This window comes from Mastomys coucha, unplaced genomic scaffold (assembly GCF_008632895.1).
Source record: "Mastomys coucha isolate ucsf_1 unplaced genomic scaffold, UCSF_Mcou_1 pScaffold21, whole genome shotgun sequence".
Taxonomy (NCBI): Eukaryota; Metazoa; Chordata; class Mammalia; order Rodentia; family Muridae; genus Mastomys; species Mastomys coucha.
Genome location: NW_022196904.1, coordinates 147,686,049 through 147,703,436, shown reverse-complemented (window position 1 = coordinate 147,703,436; position 17,388 = coordinate 147,686,049). Strand labels below are relative to the sequence as shown.

Here is a 17,388-nt window from a genome sequence, read left to right as displayed (position 1 = left end):
TAGAGCAGGCTATCCCATGCCATTTTTTGGTAAATACCTAAGGATGCTTCTCAGAATGTTCATCACCATTCGGTAATTAGTGTCTGCATTCCCAGTGGATTTTGCTTACTTTTCTCTATGAAGGAACACCAGCAGCAGAAACAACAAGCTGTTGGCCCTCTTGCTCCAGCAGGCAGCGGGATGGGAAGTAGAGGGGGCCATGGGTTCACTACGCATTTAAATGCTCCCGAGCCCTGAGTTCTCCAGGAAAGCAAAACAATTTCCATTAAGAACAGGGTCACAAACTAGGCAAATTCTTTTCCTGGCTCTAGCCCTCAATTTCTAGTCTTATCATTTCCCAGTCCCTTTCACTGCTAATTGCCTCTCCCTGCCAAATTCCAAGAATACTGCTTAGTCCCCTTTGTATCGATCCTTTTTGTAATGGAGTTCATAAGCCCAAGGAAGGGAGATGGTAACAGAGAAATCTGGCTCCTCTGGCCCAGAAACTTCTGGCTGTCTGTACCTGAATGTATGTCAACTTGACCTCACCCAAAAAAATCTGTGAGCAGGTATACATAGGGAAAAGTAGACATAAGAAATTAACTTCCATGCCAGCAATCTCCCTCTATACGTTTCTTAAATATACTTTTTGTGTATTGGAACCTGATTGGTTATCCCATCATTAAAATCACTTGTCTCACTGTGATTAACAGTAAGTGCTAGCAGGGACCATGCGCATAGGAAGCGCCTCTTGTGTTCACACTCCAGAAAGTGTCAACCTGGACTACTATTCTTTGATACCTTTCAATTTTCTTTTTTTAAGAAAAAAAGTATTTAGGGAAAAAAACACGGAAAATAAGACCAACTTACTAGATTTGTGTTCTAGTTTTGTTATCAAGCAACAAAATTCTTAACAGTTAGGAGATTTGATTTTTCTGTTTGTAAAATGGGGTGCCTCTGGGTTTCCATTGCTGTGGTAAACATTATGACCAAAAGCAACTTGGGGAGGAAAGGAGTTATTTCGTCTTGTGCTTCCAGGGAACGGTCTATCCCTGAATGAAGTCAGAGCAGGAACTCAAGCAGGGCAGGAAGCTATAGACAAGAGCAGATGGAGAAGCCACGGGGGAGGGCAGCTTCCTGCCTTGCTCTCATGACTTACTTACTCTGCTTTCTCCTACAATCCAACACCACAGTAATCTGGGCCCTCCCACATTGATCATTCATAAAGACGATGCTCCATAGACTTGCCTACAGACCAATCTTAATGGAGGCGTTTTCTCAATTAAGATTCCCCCTTCCAGGCTGGCGAGATGGCTCAGCAGGTAAGAGCACTGACTGCCCTTCCAAAGGTCCTGAGTTCGGATCCCAGCAACCACATGGTGGCTCATGACCACCTGTAATGAGATCTGACACCCTCTTCTGGTGCGTCTGATGACAGCTACAGTGTATTATGCTGGAGTGAGTGGGGTCGGAGTGAGGGGGGCCATCCTGAGTTCACTTCCCAGCAGCCACATGATGATGGCTCACAGCCATCTGTACAGCTATAGTGTACTCATACACATAAAATAAATAAATAAATCTTTAAAAAAAAATTCCCTCTTCCTAGGGATATGTCTAGGTTTGTGTCAAGTTGACAAAAATCAACCAGTACCCTAGACATATTAACAAGAAGTCCTTGAGAAATATTTGATATGTTATAGTCAATGGTTTGTACAGGCTCTGATGTGCAGAGAGTTGTTCCAGCTTGTCTGTGCCCATGTGGTCCTGGCAGGAAGCATTCAGAGACAGGACAGCATAGCCCTGGTCTCAGGAGTTTGTAGTCTAGTTAGTGGGTGAAGGAACTGTGGGCCTGTTTCAAGATGGACACTACAACACAACTGAACTGGGTAATGGAACCAAGCGACTAGGAGCTAAGGCTGCAAAGGCTGCTGACAAGGACCGGCCCTGCTGAGGGATGAACTTTGAGCAGAGATGTGAAGATAAAAAAGATACAGTCAAGACAGGAGAGTGGGAGTGGGAAACAGAGACGAATGCTCCAGGCAGAAAAAAGAAGCAAGCTCAGAGAGTCAGAGGCAAACAGCAACAAAAACTAGGCTGTTTTCAAAACCAGAAAGTAGGTGAACCTTGGCCTGAGGATGGTGAGCCAGAGAAAGAAAAATCCATGCTATTTGCATTCTGAAAGACTTTGGGAACTTACTCTAAGACTTTGGATTGCATCGGTGTGATATGATCTAAGTTGCAGATGGACCATGGAAGGCAAATATGGACAGCAGAGTCAGGGGACACCGCAGAGATCCAGGAGGGCTGTAATAGCCTGGATCCACAGCTTCAGAAACTTAGGGAAGATGTTAGTGCCAGAGACAGGGCTGGCCAATGGCTTGTGCGAGCTTCCTGGGACAACAGGATGTATGTGTGACATGTTTATATCCCTATAAAATAAACACACAGTAAAAAAGAAGCACCAGAAATGACTGCACACTGTTAACTATGCCTTCAGATTTGAACACATCTGCTTCCTTCCCGTCCTCTGCTTCCGTTGTCTGAAGGTTTCTATCAGATTTTTCTTTCGGTTTGCATTTACCAACCCACTTAGACTTCCTTCTTCCTTTATGAAAGCCTCACATCTTTGCTTTGGACCTTTGTCATTTGGGGCTGCCTGGCATCTGAGCACCCATTATTGGTGGGAGGAGGGAAATTCCAAAAATGATAGACAGCATCCCAGGCCTCTTTGTATGGTAGAAGCTCAAGACCAGCACACGGTTATTCAACCAGCGCTGAAAGTTTTATTTTGTTTAGTTGGAGATGGGGTCTCATTGTGTAGGTGTGGTGGCCTGGATTTCAATATGTTAACCAGTCTGGGCTTGAGCTCACAGAGATCTGCCTGTATCTTCCTTTCAAGTGCTTAGATTAACGGCATGTGCTATCACCTCTGGCCAACCAGTACTGGAAGTAAATAGCACACTGACTATGAGCCAGGTGATAAACATCACAAAAGTAGTGACTCATTCTGTTGAATTATTCATAATATCATCCACTCAGTGTGTTTGCTATTCACAGTTAATGGATGAGGAAGTTAGATTAATTCAAGGATGCTATATAACATATAGAAACTAGATCTTAAGCCCAGCAAGGCTGGCTCCAAAAAACATGCCCTAATCATCAAGGACACCACCAACAACCTTGTGGTTGGCTCCAATCAGATGGCCTATACTTTGGAAAAATGATACAAAGATACAAGGCTACAGAAACTACCACAGGCGATGCGCCGAGCTGCTGGGGAGCCTAAGTGTCCAGTGCAGCACTAGTAGCAGCTTCAGGTCTTGTGCAGAGCCACCTGGCTGTTGGTGGCACGCTGGGCTGATGCCAGGGCTCTCTGTGTCAAGGTTATCTTGGAGCCTGCCATTTTGCTGAGTCTGCTATCCAATTTTCATCAACTCCCAGTTTTCTACTTTCCTCTTAGTAGATTATTCTTCTGTTGAAATGATCTGCAAGCAAGAACCCTGGCCAGCACTGTGAATTTACACATCAGCGGGCAGCCAGCCACCATCATGAAAGTCAGGGCTCCAGTAGCAGCAGCCATTACATCTTCTGACCTCAGAGTCCTCAAATTCCCACCGCATGCCTCTTTCCACTGACAGTGTGCACAGTCAAGGCCACCTGGCTCATAGGAACCCGTCTAGGAGTGTGTACACTGGTGACTGCCAAGTCTGTAGTAAATATCCCATGGCCAGGATTGGTGGTTCCAGGGAGAACCCTGTCAGAGGTGCACCCCTGCCTTCCCTCCCATAGAGGAAGGAAGTCAAACCAGAGTACTCTGTCACTCCAGAAGGATGGTAGTGGCTGAGAAGGATCATCCTCACCAACCATCCTGGCTAGTGCCCTTTGCCAATCTTCATTTGTCAAATCTGGGTTTAATTCTGTGAGGCTGAATTCCACCATCATCTTTAGAGCACAGTATGTTTGCTACAGAGATTCCTAGAATCCCTTTTCCCTGCTTGCCCATCCCACTGCGTGTTACAGAGAGGAATTTGTACAATAGTTTTTTGTTTGCTTGGGTTTTTGTGTGTGTGTGCGATTGAGGAGATATCATGGATACAGATTAAAGAAAACTATTATGTAGATTAGCATCTTTCAAAACTGGTGTGTGTGTGTGTGTGTGTGTGCACGCTCTTGCTTGCTTGTATGTCGTGTGTTTGTGTGTGCTTGCATGATGTGAGTATGTGAGTACAGGCACGTTGCACACCATGGTGCACACAGGAGATCAGAGAACAGCAACTAGCTGCTCTCATCTTGCACCTTGTTTGAAGCAGAATCTCTTGTTCACAGCTTGCCAGCCTACCTGGCTGCCAAGCTTTACAAATTCTTCTGCCTCTTCCATACTATAAGAGTGCTAGAACAATAGACATGTGCATGGCCACCCCCACCTCTACATGGGCTCTGTGGATTCACACTCATGTGCTCGTGCTTGCTTCTACCACTGAACCTTCTCCCTCTGAGCCCTCGCCCCAGCCAGAAAAGTATATTCTAAGGTAGTGGGAGCGTTGAGAATGAGAGCATTATTTTGTTGCCTTTCTCCAAGCTTCACTGATAGTCCTTCTTATTTTGTATCTACTCACAGTTTAAGATGTATTACAACCTCGAAACTTGCATCTCCTAATGGCATAGTTTAAAACTTAACTCTGTGGCATGGTTTAAACTTAACTCTGTAGGACTTTGGCATGGTTTAAACTTAACTCTGTAGGACTTTGGTATTGGGGATTGACAGACTGAAAGAGTTGATGTTTTTTTGTCTCAAACCTTAAAACTAAGGGGAGGTTCTTCACTATCAGTGGTCAAAGTCCTTGTGGAAGTAGCTAGTAGCTAACAAAGTGCATACAAGCTGATCCTGGAACACCTCACTGTTGAGACACAACACTTATGTGGCATTCCAGCCAAGAATGTCTAGTTGGACTATAGTCATAAAAGAATCAGATAAAGCTTAAATGCATGGTTTGAAGGGGAGAGAGAGAAGTGTGTTCTTCAAAGATTCAATGCCATGAGAGCCTGTAAAATATTCCAGTTAAAGAAACGAAAAGCAATGAGAATCAGACATGATCTCTCTGCTGACATTGAACCCTGGCTTGGGAGGACCATGCCACTTGGGACATACTTGGACTGATTGACAAATCTAGGATATGAGAAACAGGCTGGACACAAATATCCTACCATGGTTAAACTCACCAAAGGTTCACAAATGGACTGTGCTCATGTTGGATCTTAGGAACAATTCATGGATGTAGTTAGAGGAAAAGTGCATATAACACTCTCTGGAGAAAATACGCAAATAATGAGAAGAAAAAGAGGCATAAGGTATACAGCAAGCAAATTAGGAAAAGGATAGACCTGAGTAGTGTGTAAATTCTGTGTGTTCATGAGTGTGTGTGTGTGTGTTTGTGGTGTGTGTGTATGTGTGAGTATGTATGTTTGTGGTGTGTGTGTGAGTGTCTGTGTTTGTGGTGTGTAAGTGTGTGTGTTTGCAGTATATGTGAGTGTCTGAGTGTGTGCGTGTGTGTTTGTGGTGTGTGTGTGGATTGTGTGAGTATATGTGTGTGAATGTGTGTGTTTGTGGTGTGTGTATTCATGTTTGTATGTGGTATATGTGTGATGTGTGTGTGAGTGTGTGTATGTGTGTTTGTGTATGTGGTATGTATGTGAGTGTGTGAGTATGTGTGTGTGTTTATGGTGTGTGTATGGTGTATGTATGAGTGTATGTATGTGTGTTTGTGTGTATGTAGTATGTATGTATGAGTGTGTGTGTTTGTGGTATGTGTGTGGTGTGTATGTGTATGTGAATGTGTATGTGGTATGTGTATGCGGTGTGTGAGAGTATGTGTGTGTGGTATGTGTGTGTGAGTGTATTTGTGTATGTGTGTGTAGTATAGGTACATATGTTGGTGCAGATGCATGCACATGGAGACCCCAGAGGAATATCAAATATCTTCTTCTATCATTCTCCACTTTATTTTTGAGACAGGGTCTTCCAGTGAACCTGAATCTCACTGTTGGAGCTAGGCTGTCGAGCTGATGAGCTCTCAGGATCCACCCGTCTTTGCCCCACTACACTGAGGTCACAGGTGCATGCAGCCATGCCTAGTTTCTTATGCAGGCGCTCTGATTTGAACTCAGATCTTCTTGCTTACACAATAAATGCTCTTACCCACTAAGGCTCCTTAAATTCTTAGTCTTGTGTTTTTCAGATAGTAAAAAATATTCTCATAGAAAACTATGATTTGGGGGAGGAGAATAACCCCTTCACAAAGGGACATGGGGGATTTTTAGGGTGAGATGTTCTAGATCATGTCTATGCCTGTGTTTATAAAATTCTCATGTTTGCCATCTATACACTTAGAGCTGGTAAGTGTCACTACATGTAAAATACCGCAAAAGTGCTGTCTTGAAAAGTACAGAGGGAAAAGTCAAAAGGCCGTCCTGGACAGACAGACAAAACAGAAAATGGGTACCTTCCCTTGCCTCTTAAGAAATCCCCAGGGTCTGCTGCATTATGGATGTAACAGATCATCTATCTGGTAGTTAGGGCTTATTCATTGCAGCCGCAGAGAAAGATATACAGTGTTCCAAAGTATATTTTGGCTAAAGATATTAATCATCTTTATATTAAGATCTATTTTACGGTAAGATGTAAATCACAAAAAGTCAGTGAAATCCTGCCCAAAGGCTCATGCACTTTATCCCAGACCCTGAGAATATCAGTCAGTCACTGTCCTCACAATCCGTTTTTAGCAGGAGAGCTTGTCTTCCTCTCCCCCTGGCCTGTGGACCATGCAAACCCTAGCCTGTGAACAGTGTGCCACTACCATCTCACGGTCCCTGCTTTATAAAGCCCCTCCAATGTGACCCCTGCTCTTTCCCACCCCACCCCACCCCCCGTGCCTCCATGTCAGGGTTGCCATTAAGCTTTTGAGACAATCTTTCCATCCATCCCGTTCCTTGAGAAAAGGCTCCTCACTCTGAGCACCAGGCCTGGCACTCTGGTGGAGAAGGGGTGGGACTAAACCATGAGGAAGTGTTTGCTATGAAGTTTCTTTTCTTTTTTCAGGAAATTCTGTTGCCTTTACAAAGAAAGTATCCAGCAGCATTACCCCTAGGACTCACCCACCCAGCGACCCCACAATCAGTTTTAAGAGGAGATTTTGTTTTACCTGATCCAGTAATGCCTGTTTGGACCCAGACTTTTGTTATTTATTATAACTAGGAAAAGTGACCAATATCAATGTAAAGTCTAGGAAACTCTGAAAGAAACACAAAGCAAAATATCTCTGTTAAACTGCTAATTGGTAAAATTTAAAGAAACCACCGCACAGCCAGAAACTGGTTCGCTAAAATGGGCGACGATACCTCCTGGGTGTCTGAAAAGTTCCAAAGAGGGAAAAAAATGGGTCAACAAGAGTTCAAGGCACACAATGTGTCAGGCAAAGATGAAAGGATCATGTTCACAGGCAAGAAATGGTAGAGGCAGTGTTTGGAAGCAGAGGTCGAAATGAAAACTCCATTTCTGACTCCCACACTGTTACTGGGGCAGAACAGAAAGGCGTGGGGAGTTAGGGGGACACAGGAGGGAAGCTTCTCATTCTGTAATCTGGTTTGTATTTCTGCTGGCCAAGATTCCAGGCCGTCAACACAACCGATAACATCAGAGTTTCCTACAGAGATAGCGTCGCCCTTCCTAATGACAGCTTGGACAAGGATTTTACTACTTAGGGCTGGGACCAGAATGTTCAAGCCTTGCACGTCAGCATCTCTCATCCTTAAACCCAAGCAATAGGCCTTGCAAAGCCACCATCATTAACAACAAGAATTTATTCTTGATTTATGAATGTAATTTAATTTGATTTTAAGACAGGGTCCCTGTGGCCTGTTCTAGCCTCCAGCTTCCTATAGAGCTTCCAATATTGATTCTTCTGCCTCCAGCTTCCTCGTGGGACTATAGCTGTAAGCCTCCATTCCCGCCCCCCCCCCAGCTAGGAAAACTGTTAAGAGAAATAAATAAACCAACTCACATTTATCTCCTTCATTTTTAAAGTTTGCTTAAACCTAGTTGTTAAGTTACCCATGTTTGAGTTGTACAGTGTCCTTTTTCTTAAGACCTATTGTGGTGATTCATTCGTATTTAATATCAATTTAACAGGATCCAGAACATCTTTGGGGAGTTATTTAGATTAGGTTGGTCTCTGCGGCATTAAGTAGGTCAATTGATGAGGGAAGACCCACTTTAAGGATTGTGGCTCTATTCTCATGCTTGTGTCTTAGAGACCTAATACAAAGAGCCAGGCGGCCTGAGCACAGACAATGTCACTGGGGTACTTGACAGTGGATACAATGTGACCAGCTGCCTCAAGATCCTGCTGCCAGGACTTTCACCCACAACGGAACTGTGGGACAAAGTGAACCCTTCTTTGCATAAGATACTGTTTTCAGACGATTTCATCATAGCAAAAAGAAAAAGTCAACGTGACATCATCCTCCTTCCGAACTTCCATCTGAACTGTGTATTACCCAGTGTCTCTATTTAATAAAGCCACTCACTCAGCTTCATTCTGACTTGTTTTGAAATAAGACTGGCTGCAGTCAAGGATAGCTTTACCTGAGTGAAGCACCAAGAAGGGAATTCACAGGTGATGGCCCCTGTGATTGATGTCTTCCCAACACTGCTGACATTATGGGCTGAATTGTACCCTCCTGACAACACTTATTTCTTGAAGTCTCAACCACCAATACTTTGGAGAATAACTGTACTTGGAAGGAATGTCTTTAAAGACATGATATATATGTATGTATATATACATACATATATATATATGTATATATACATACATATATATATGTATATATACATACATATATATATGTGTGTATATATATATATATATATATATATATATATATATATATATCTTTAAAGTCAATTCAACAGGACTGGACTCCCTGCATGAGGAAGAAAAAGTACCAAGAATGAACACTCATGGTAGAAAGGCCAAAGGAGGACACAGCAAGGCTCCTGTCTGCAAGCCAAAGCCTCAAGATTAAACAAACCTGTCAGCACCTTGATCTGTGGACTCCAGCTTCAGACCTGGGAGAAAAATCAATTCCCATGACTTAAGGCTCCCAACTTGTAGTATTTTATCATGGCGGCTCCTCCAGAAGAATGCAATCGACAAATTAAATACCACATTTCCCTTCCTCCCAGACCGTTCCCAGATGAAGTCTACATCCAAGTTTAGCAGTCCCGGTGACTGGAAACACCTCAGTTAGTTAGCCACACTTCACCAAGCCTCATGGAACTAAAATCAAAGAAAGACTACAATTCCTTCATTCAGCTGCTATTGTCGGAAGTGAAGCTTGCTACACTGACAACACTACCTGTCAGTGCTGGTGTTGTTTTACTTCTTCACACAAACCTATTGCTATGAAATTCATATACATTCCACAAAGATTAGAAAATACAGAACAGAAAAAAAAACCACTATTGCTGCAGTAGGTAGTTTTCTGTCAACCTGACGCTGGAGAGGAGGGAGTTTCCATATGCAAGCCTGTAGGGCATTTTCTTAATTAATAATTGATAGAGGAGGGCCAAGCTCATTGTGGGTGGTGCTATCCCTAGGCTGATGGTCCAGGGTTTTATAAGAAAGCAGCTGAGCAAGCTGTGAGTTGCAAACCAGTAAGCAGCACCTCTCTATGGCCCCTTCATCAGCTTATTCTTCCAGATTCCTGACACATTTGAGTTTCTGTCCTGACTTCCTCCAGTGATGAACAATGATATAGAAATAGGTCATGGTGTTTCATTACAGCAATAATCACCTTAAAGACAATCAATTATGCAGAGACATTGTCTTGGGACCTGCCTCCCATGTATGTGCCCACATGAAGGGTACGTGTTCTGTTTGGATGAGATGGAGTAATCCTGTCATGCTTATAGACCCCCCACCTCCCATGTGGTGTTAAAGTAGAAAAAAATTCCTGGTCAAGAGAATAGAATTTCCAAGCTGAATAGAGACCTAAAGCTTCAATTGGGCCTGGTAGTTCACTGGGCCAAGGGACCAGGTATCATGGTTTGTATATGCTTGGCCCAGGGAGTGGCACTACTAGGAGATGTAGTCTTGTTGGAATAGGTATGTCACTATGGGAATGGACTTTAAGACTGTCATCCTAGCTGCCTGGAAGTCAGTCTTCCACTAGCAGCCTTCAGATGAAGATGTAGAACTCTCAGCTCCTCCTGCACCATGCCTGCCTGGATGCTGCCATGCTCCTGCCTTGATGATAATGGACTGAACCTCTTATCCTGTAAGCCAACCTCAATTAAATATTGTCCCTTATAAGAGTAACTTTGGTCGTGGTGTCTCTTCACAGTAAAACCCTAACTAAGACAGCAAGTCTACCTTAAGCCATACCAAGAAGCTAGGTGGAATAACTAGTCCTTTGATGAGATACTGTACTTTTTCTTCCCAGAATCCCTACGTAGCTTGTAAGTCAGCTCACTAAAGACAGTTCCTCAGAGAAGCATAACTTTGTCTTTTCTTTCTTTTTTGGAGTGTGCCTTCCTTAAACCGTTGGGTTTCTTTTCTAGAAATGTTTCCCATCATGTGGCTGCTTGTTTACCATATGTCTGACCTCCACACCAGCTCAAACAAGATTGTCTTTTCCTCTTCTTTCCTCCACTCTCCACCCCCAGGCAGCTGCTGAGGTTTTATAGTTTATCTGCCTGTTTTTTTTCTTCCCTCCCTTCCAATCTTCCTCCTCCCACCCCATTCCCTCCTCCTCTTCCCTGCTCTCTCTTTCCCCCTCTCCTTTTCTAAACTAATAAAATTGTCCTTGAGCCTCTGTTTAAGCCCGTTCTTAAAGAGGGGAGCCTGATTTCCTATGGATCGGTGTTGTCTAGCGAGGTGCTCAGCATGGACCCAATTATGGGCTCTCAGTTATGTGACCCAAGCCTGCATGTAGTAGCTAGCTGCTGGGTGCAGCTCTCCCCAGCCACTCTTTTGCAGTGATTCCTAGGCAGCCCCAGCAAGGCCCACCCAGTCTACCTAAGCATCATCCTTCGAAGGCCCTGGGATTATGCAACTGCCTAGTGGCCCTAGGCTTCCCTTCCAGCTCTCAGCAAAACCACAGGCTGGCCTGTGGGCTATTCCCCAAAGTAGGAGCCTGAAGGGAGGCCCTAGATTCCCCAGGAGAAGCCTCACGAGAAGGTAGCCACAGGCCATGCCAACCATTATCAGACTGTAGTCACCTGAAGGTAAACCAGAGAAACTTTGGCACAGTGAAGAGCCAATGGGAAGCCCTGGCAGCAACCCCCAGGCCGTACTAGACCACGGCTGTACTGACAAGCTTTATTCCTCACGGCACAGAAAACTGCATCTCTACATGAGAACCTTTTCTCCTCAGTGAGTTAGCCCTGGTGTCTCAAATGACAACCAAGACGGCCTCTGATAAAGGGGACTTGGGACCAGTGTGCAGGCCTCTAGATTCACAATTATCCACTTCTGTTCACCAAGTGCCCTAAGATCTATGCGGTGTCTATTAACTTCATCTTCTCTGCCCAGGCAAAGGGCCATGAATCCATTGCCAGCAGCACCCACTCCAGGAGTGACCCGTGAGGGTGGGGCCTGAATATGTGGCTTACCCTGTAGGAAGCTGGGGACCACCCTGGGTACTGAATAGTCACATCAGCCCCTCCCGGATGGAGAGTGGAAAATGGGTCAGTGTGACTTGTGGGGCCTGGGAGTGCTGACTTCACATTTCACATCCTGCGAACAAGGTCTATCAAACCAGCTAATATTTAACACGAGTCTATATTTCCATTCCACCGGGAAGCCACCGTTCTGTCTCCAGAAAGGACCATTTCACAGGATCACAGGGGTATGTGGAAAGCGGCGAGCCGAGCAGCCTAAGCTGAGAGCAAGCCAAAGCCCCAAGACCGTGCACCCTAGCTGAAGGCAGGTGGTGTGAGAAGCAAGGAGGCGAGGAAAAAGGGGTGGGGCTCTCAAGCTCCTCTGCACCCAGGGCAGCAGAGCGGGCTCCCAGCTGGGGACTGCTGAAGCAACAGTGATGGTGATGGTCTGTGACAGAGCTTGACCAGTCCTTGGTGTCTTACTGTGACCAGGATCCCAAACAGAGCTAGGAAGGGGTATTACAGTGTCAAGGATAGAGCCCTTGACGATTCTCAAATGTCACTCTTTAGATCCCTACATCAGCCACCACCCTAACTCAGCCAAGCTCAGGGTCCAAGCTGAGGGGCCCTGGCTTGTCTTGCAGGGAACTAGGAAAGCCAGTAGTGGTTCTGATTGGGAAGTGAAGTCACACAGGGTCAAGCTACAGGGCCCTCAGTCCATGGATTACTTTGTGCCCACCAGTTTGACTCTTCTCTTCCCCTAGGCTTGAGGCCTCAAGACTAGCAAAGGTGCCACCCAGACTCAGGACAGGATTCCAGGCTGCTGGCACCTCTTTCCAAAAGGGCATCCCCTGGATCTCACAGCACAGAGCCCTCTGGCTGCTTTCCAGCTGCTGTCACTGGGCCAGCAGGAAGCTAGTGGGATGGGGCTGGGGGTGGGAGGGTGGGAGGTCCTTTCTTCCTCAAGGAGTTCCTGCAAGATCTCTGGCCTGGGTTCATCCTTTTGAGCTCGCTGACCTGGGCTCACCAGTCACCCTGTCTGCAGCCATAGCTAACATGGAAGTTTCAGTTTCTCCTTGCGCCAAATGGCCTTTGGCTCTGCATCTGTCTTTAGGAACGCCACACTCCTTTTGGTCCAGCTCCAGCCTCTGCATCAAGACCCTGGGATTTTATCTGTAGTCTGGCAGAGATGCCATTGTGAGGACTGTCCATTCTTTTCCCACTCCAACTTCAGTGGCCTGGGGAATGGTGAACTCCCACGTACAGGACTCGGGAGCGCAGATCCAAGCGCCCCCTCCCCGCTGGTGTACAGGACAGGTGTCACCACCTTCCCACCAGTGTTGTTAGGACTATTTGGTTTTGTCCAGGTTTGTCCAATCAGAAGGGATTCCTACTAAATTCAACTGTATCCTTTATTGTCCTTATCTCCTCCTGGCAAGAAAGCACCCTGCCAATAATCTTACAACTACCAACTGTAACAACAGACCACAGCTTGTATCCCTCAGTACTGGACACTGACCTACACTTTTATAAAGCCCAGATCAGACTCTGATGCTCCACAGTACACTTCAGAAACACCCTTAACCCCTAGCTGCAGAAACATACATCATTGTGAGAGCCCATGGCTTCTGGGAACATAGTCCACACAGGATCCCAAAGTCCCATTTGCGAACTGGGACTTTTATATCTGAGACACGTGACCGTCCAATGATCTAATCCAGACACTCCAGAAACTGGTAAAGTTCTATCTCATGTGACTTCAGACATAATAGCATGCATCCTCCCCTGGCTCCCAAATCTGGTGAGTCACAGCCTCTTACTTTAGCTTGAGAATTGGACTACACTGTAACCCTCTAAAGATGGAAAGAACCGGGGTTTTTAAGCCCACACTCGAAGCTCTGGTAGCTCCATACAATTTGGAAAAACTACTTTGAACAAGAAAATTGTCAACCGTAGTGATTGATAGTCTCAGCTGGGAGAAGAGAACAGGAAGTACTTTAGGGAGTCAGAAGTGGGACAAGAGCTCAGAAGGCCTAAGGGTCCAGTTACCTGGACTAAATGCGACTTTTAAAGCAAATGGCGTGCCCTTAAGCATTCCTCCCCTACTTCGTATGTCTAGCTCTGTCAAATAGGTTTATTAGTAATACACTATGGCTCAGCTTGTTACATAATTTGCCTTACAAGGGGCCCGCCTATATCCAGATCTTAGTCCTAATAGACTTCACACAAATCTAAATGTTTCAGAGTGAACTAGGAGTTTAGTCTGCCTTCGACAAGAGACGGCATCTATCTGAAGTCAAATGAAGGCATAGTTAATCACTTTAGTGTGAACACGATACTCCCCACTCAACAAACCGAACTTGATGACAGATTGCAGGGTTCAGCTAGAGTTCCTAGGCCTCTTCCAAGTCTGGATGAGCAGCCCTGACCCCAGGAGTGTACAGTGGCCCTTCCTTCCCATCCACACCCCCACACCCCACCCACTTTAGGGACCTCTTAGGTATAGCTGTGGACCCCAAGATACTGTCCCAAGCTCCTTTATAGCTTTGGCAAAGAGCTTCCCTTTGGGCCCACTCCCCTAATTGGGTCTCTCCTCACTGGCTAAGACCCTAATAGTAAGCTAAGCGTCCTTTTGGCAGAGAGTTTCCTCTGGCCTTAGAGAAGAGTCAGGAGTCTGGAATCTGGGTAGTCAGCCCTTTGAACTTGCAGGTCTGATGAAAACCAAAGGAGGCCCCTTAAACTCAGCAGTAGCCAGTTACATAGTAGAGGGCTTCCTTGCCCAGGTATGAAAGCAGAGCAGACTAAAAGCCCTTTCCAGAGCAATCTGTCTTTCCTTCAGTTTATCTTCAAATGTGACTGCTTAATTAAATAATTAAACACCCAGTAAAAGAGAGGACTCCAGTCTGGAAGGACGGGAGGAAATGAGTTGAAATACGTGCAGCTATTTGGGGTTGGGGGATGGGGTGAAAGAAAAGGGCCAGTGTCCAACAATGGATTGGCCGAATAAAGAGATCCTTGCCTTGGGGAATGAATCAGGCTTTAAACTCTTCTTTGTTTTTATAACACTTCTGCAGAGGCCTTCTAAAAGCCTAACGGGGCACTGGTAGAGGTAGCCAGGGACATGAAAGTTAAACTAAGGTGGGCCACAGGAGGCTTAAGCTGCTCTCTTGATGGGGGCTCCAGGTGTCACCGGCAGAAGGCATTGGTGTCAGAAGAGAGAGTAGCAGTAGGGGGGTCACTTCCGAGGCTCTCGCTATTATTTTTCCCCTTTCTCAAGTTTGTCAGTTTCTAGGGTTTCCTCTAGGGTGAGGAAAGAGTCTTCCCACACGATCTTACCTGGCAGGTAAAAACTATGCTGCATGCTGCACGTGGCGCCTGCAGTCAGTCGCTCAACAAGAACAGAACCTAAACTGAGATCCTTGCCTCAGTTCTCCACCACCCGCCAACTTGATTAAGTTGGGGGTTCCGCAGCAGCCGCCTGCTAGAAGCCCAAAGGCAAAAGCCGGCAGGGCCAAGGGAAGGGGGCGAGGGGGGTGGGATGGTGAGAAAAATTGACAAGAGCCCAAGAGCAGAGCCCAGGCCTTCTCTGAGATATCGGGAGTCTGCGATCGAAGGTCGCCCAGCTCCCCAGGTACAAAACGACCCGTGCCCTGAAGGGACCTGGAAGAAACTCAGCATGCCACCGGGCAGGCTTGTTGGGACGGGAAGGGGCCGGGACGCGAACACGAACACTAGAGCTGCGCGCTGGATAAACGCGGCCACTCACCCAGCAACAGCAGCTTGAGCTCGCGGCGCGCGTCCTTCTTGTCGCGGCGAAGCTGCCTTTCGATCTCCGCGCTGATGCGCTGCGACTCTTTCTCCTCCGCGGATAGACAGCAGCAGCCGGCCATGGCTTGCCACCTCGACGGAACGACGGGGACCTGGAGCTTAACGCCCGGCCGTGCGGATTATCCTCGCCAGACGCAGGGTTTGAAGAGGAAACCACCTGAACCGACTGTGGTATGGAGTAAGAGGCTCCGACCTTCTGAGCGAAGGCTTTCTCGAAGGCAGTTCCGAGGTCCGGCGAGTCCTGAGCGCTTGTGTGGTCCGGGATCAGACACCCAACCCCGCGCTTGGGAGGGAGAGAAGAGCGAGCTGGGCGGTGTGAGTGGCGCTGTCTGCAGAAGACGTGCGTCCCCGGACACGGTAGCTGGGTACCTAGGTAGGCAAGTGCACACCGCGAATCAAAAGTTGGGGCGTCGGTGCCACTGCAAGACTGGTCTCTCCGGGACTGTAGGGTGTCGCAGGCTAGCAGCAGCTGTGGCGTGGCTTGCAGAGAAAGGGCCAAGTCCCTGTTTGCAAAGTTCCGAAAAACTCAACCCTTAGACTTTTGGCGAATGGAAGGTTCCTCCAGCACTGATGGCTCTATGTGACAGGAGGAGGCGGGGCGTCTCGAACCTGCAGCCAAGGCGTCTGCAGGAGTTGCCTGAAGACCTACCCCAAGCCGACGGTGCCTGGGGACAAAGGAGAGCAACAAGAGGCTGGGGCGCAGAGCAGTCTCACTCACACCTGCCTCCTTGGCGGTGGCGCCCTGGTGCAGGCAGGGCCACTTGCCAAGCTTGCTGTAACCAGCAGGCACTGGCTGCCAGCCCCCTTCCCGCTGCCAGATCCGGGTTCCGACAGGTGAGGGAGTTTCGTCAACTCCCAACCTCAGTGCCAGGGGTGGAGGCAGCGCACTAGCAGACCCGAGCCATTCGTCTGCAGCCCGGTCACACACCGCATGCCAGCAGCTAGGCTCAGGCCTCTCTTCCCACCTGCTTCTCCACTGCTCACACTTGAGGTTTCTAGACTGGCTCCCTCCGCTTCCCGGATGCCACAGTTCAATTTGGGCTTAGCGCAAGCAAGCCGTGGGTCAGCTCGAAGCTTGCCTGCCTAGTGCAGATGGGCCCGCTGGCTGGCGTAGGAACTGCAGCTGCCTCCGGGGTCTGGCAAAAGAGCAGAGGGCTAGTTAACGCCTCCCAGCCTGTCCTACCTCCTGGCACCGGATGAGGGGGCCGGGGACTGAAGGGGTGAGGGTGGAAAAAAACGGCTGGCTGCTTTGCATTTGATGATGGAAAAGACTTCTCTGCTTTGTAGAAGGAGTTGGCACCTTCTCGGCACACCTGGCCAGTTCCCTGCCCAGCCCTGCAGCCAGACTGCCGCCTCGGGACAGCTCCTGGAACTCTGCGAGTAGATGTGGGAAATCTGAAAGCACCCTCGACAACTCAAGTGGCAAGGCACAAAGCAAATTACCCTCGCTGATTTTGCCTGTGCAGATTTTAAGGTGCAGATAAGGGATCCTGCGGGACCACAGCAAAGACTCTTCTATTCAAGTTGGCATGTGACATGTGCACACTTACGGAATCAGACGCTAATGCTTCCTCTGCGAAGAGCAATTGAAGCAGGAGTGGGGCGCTGTGGTCATTATATAAGAACTTGGCAGCTAGTGCTATCTGGCTGCATAGTCTTGTTTACTTTACAGTTTAAGAAGTGCAGACCAATCAGGCTTTAAAATACCCTGTATTTTAGTGTCCTTCCAAGCATAAATTGACGACAACAGTGTCCTCTACTGGAAAGTTTCTGGATTTTTTTTTTTCTCTGCAATCTGTTGCCCACTTTTTCCCTTAGCTCCTACAGGTGTTGAGAACACCACCCCTTGGCTCCTCTAACTAACGCCTCAATCACAGTTTTTAGTTTTCCATAGATATTAAAACCAGAGCCAACCTGAA

General features: G+C 47.1%; 1 protein-coding gene across 2 annotated transcripts in view; it reads right to left on the bottom strand.

The window, feature by feature from the left end:
- Positions 1 to 16,797, bottom strand: part of Gna14 (G protein subunit alpha 14) — a 159,553-nt gene extending 142,756 nt beyond the window's left edge. Inside the window, exon 1 of one of the 2 annotated variants that reach the window (XM_031389847.1) lies at positions 15,408 to 16,797. In XM_031389847.1, the coding sequence (XP_031245707.1) occupies positions 15,408 to 15,531 (124 nt within the window). In that variant the 5' untranslated portion in view covers positions 15,532 to 16,797. The remainder of the gene's footprint in view (positions 1 to 15,407) is intronic. The other variant, XM_031389851.1, reaches the window with a different exon arrangement.
- Positions 16,798 to 17,388: the final 591 nt, after the last annotated feature.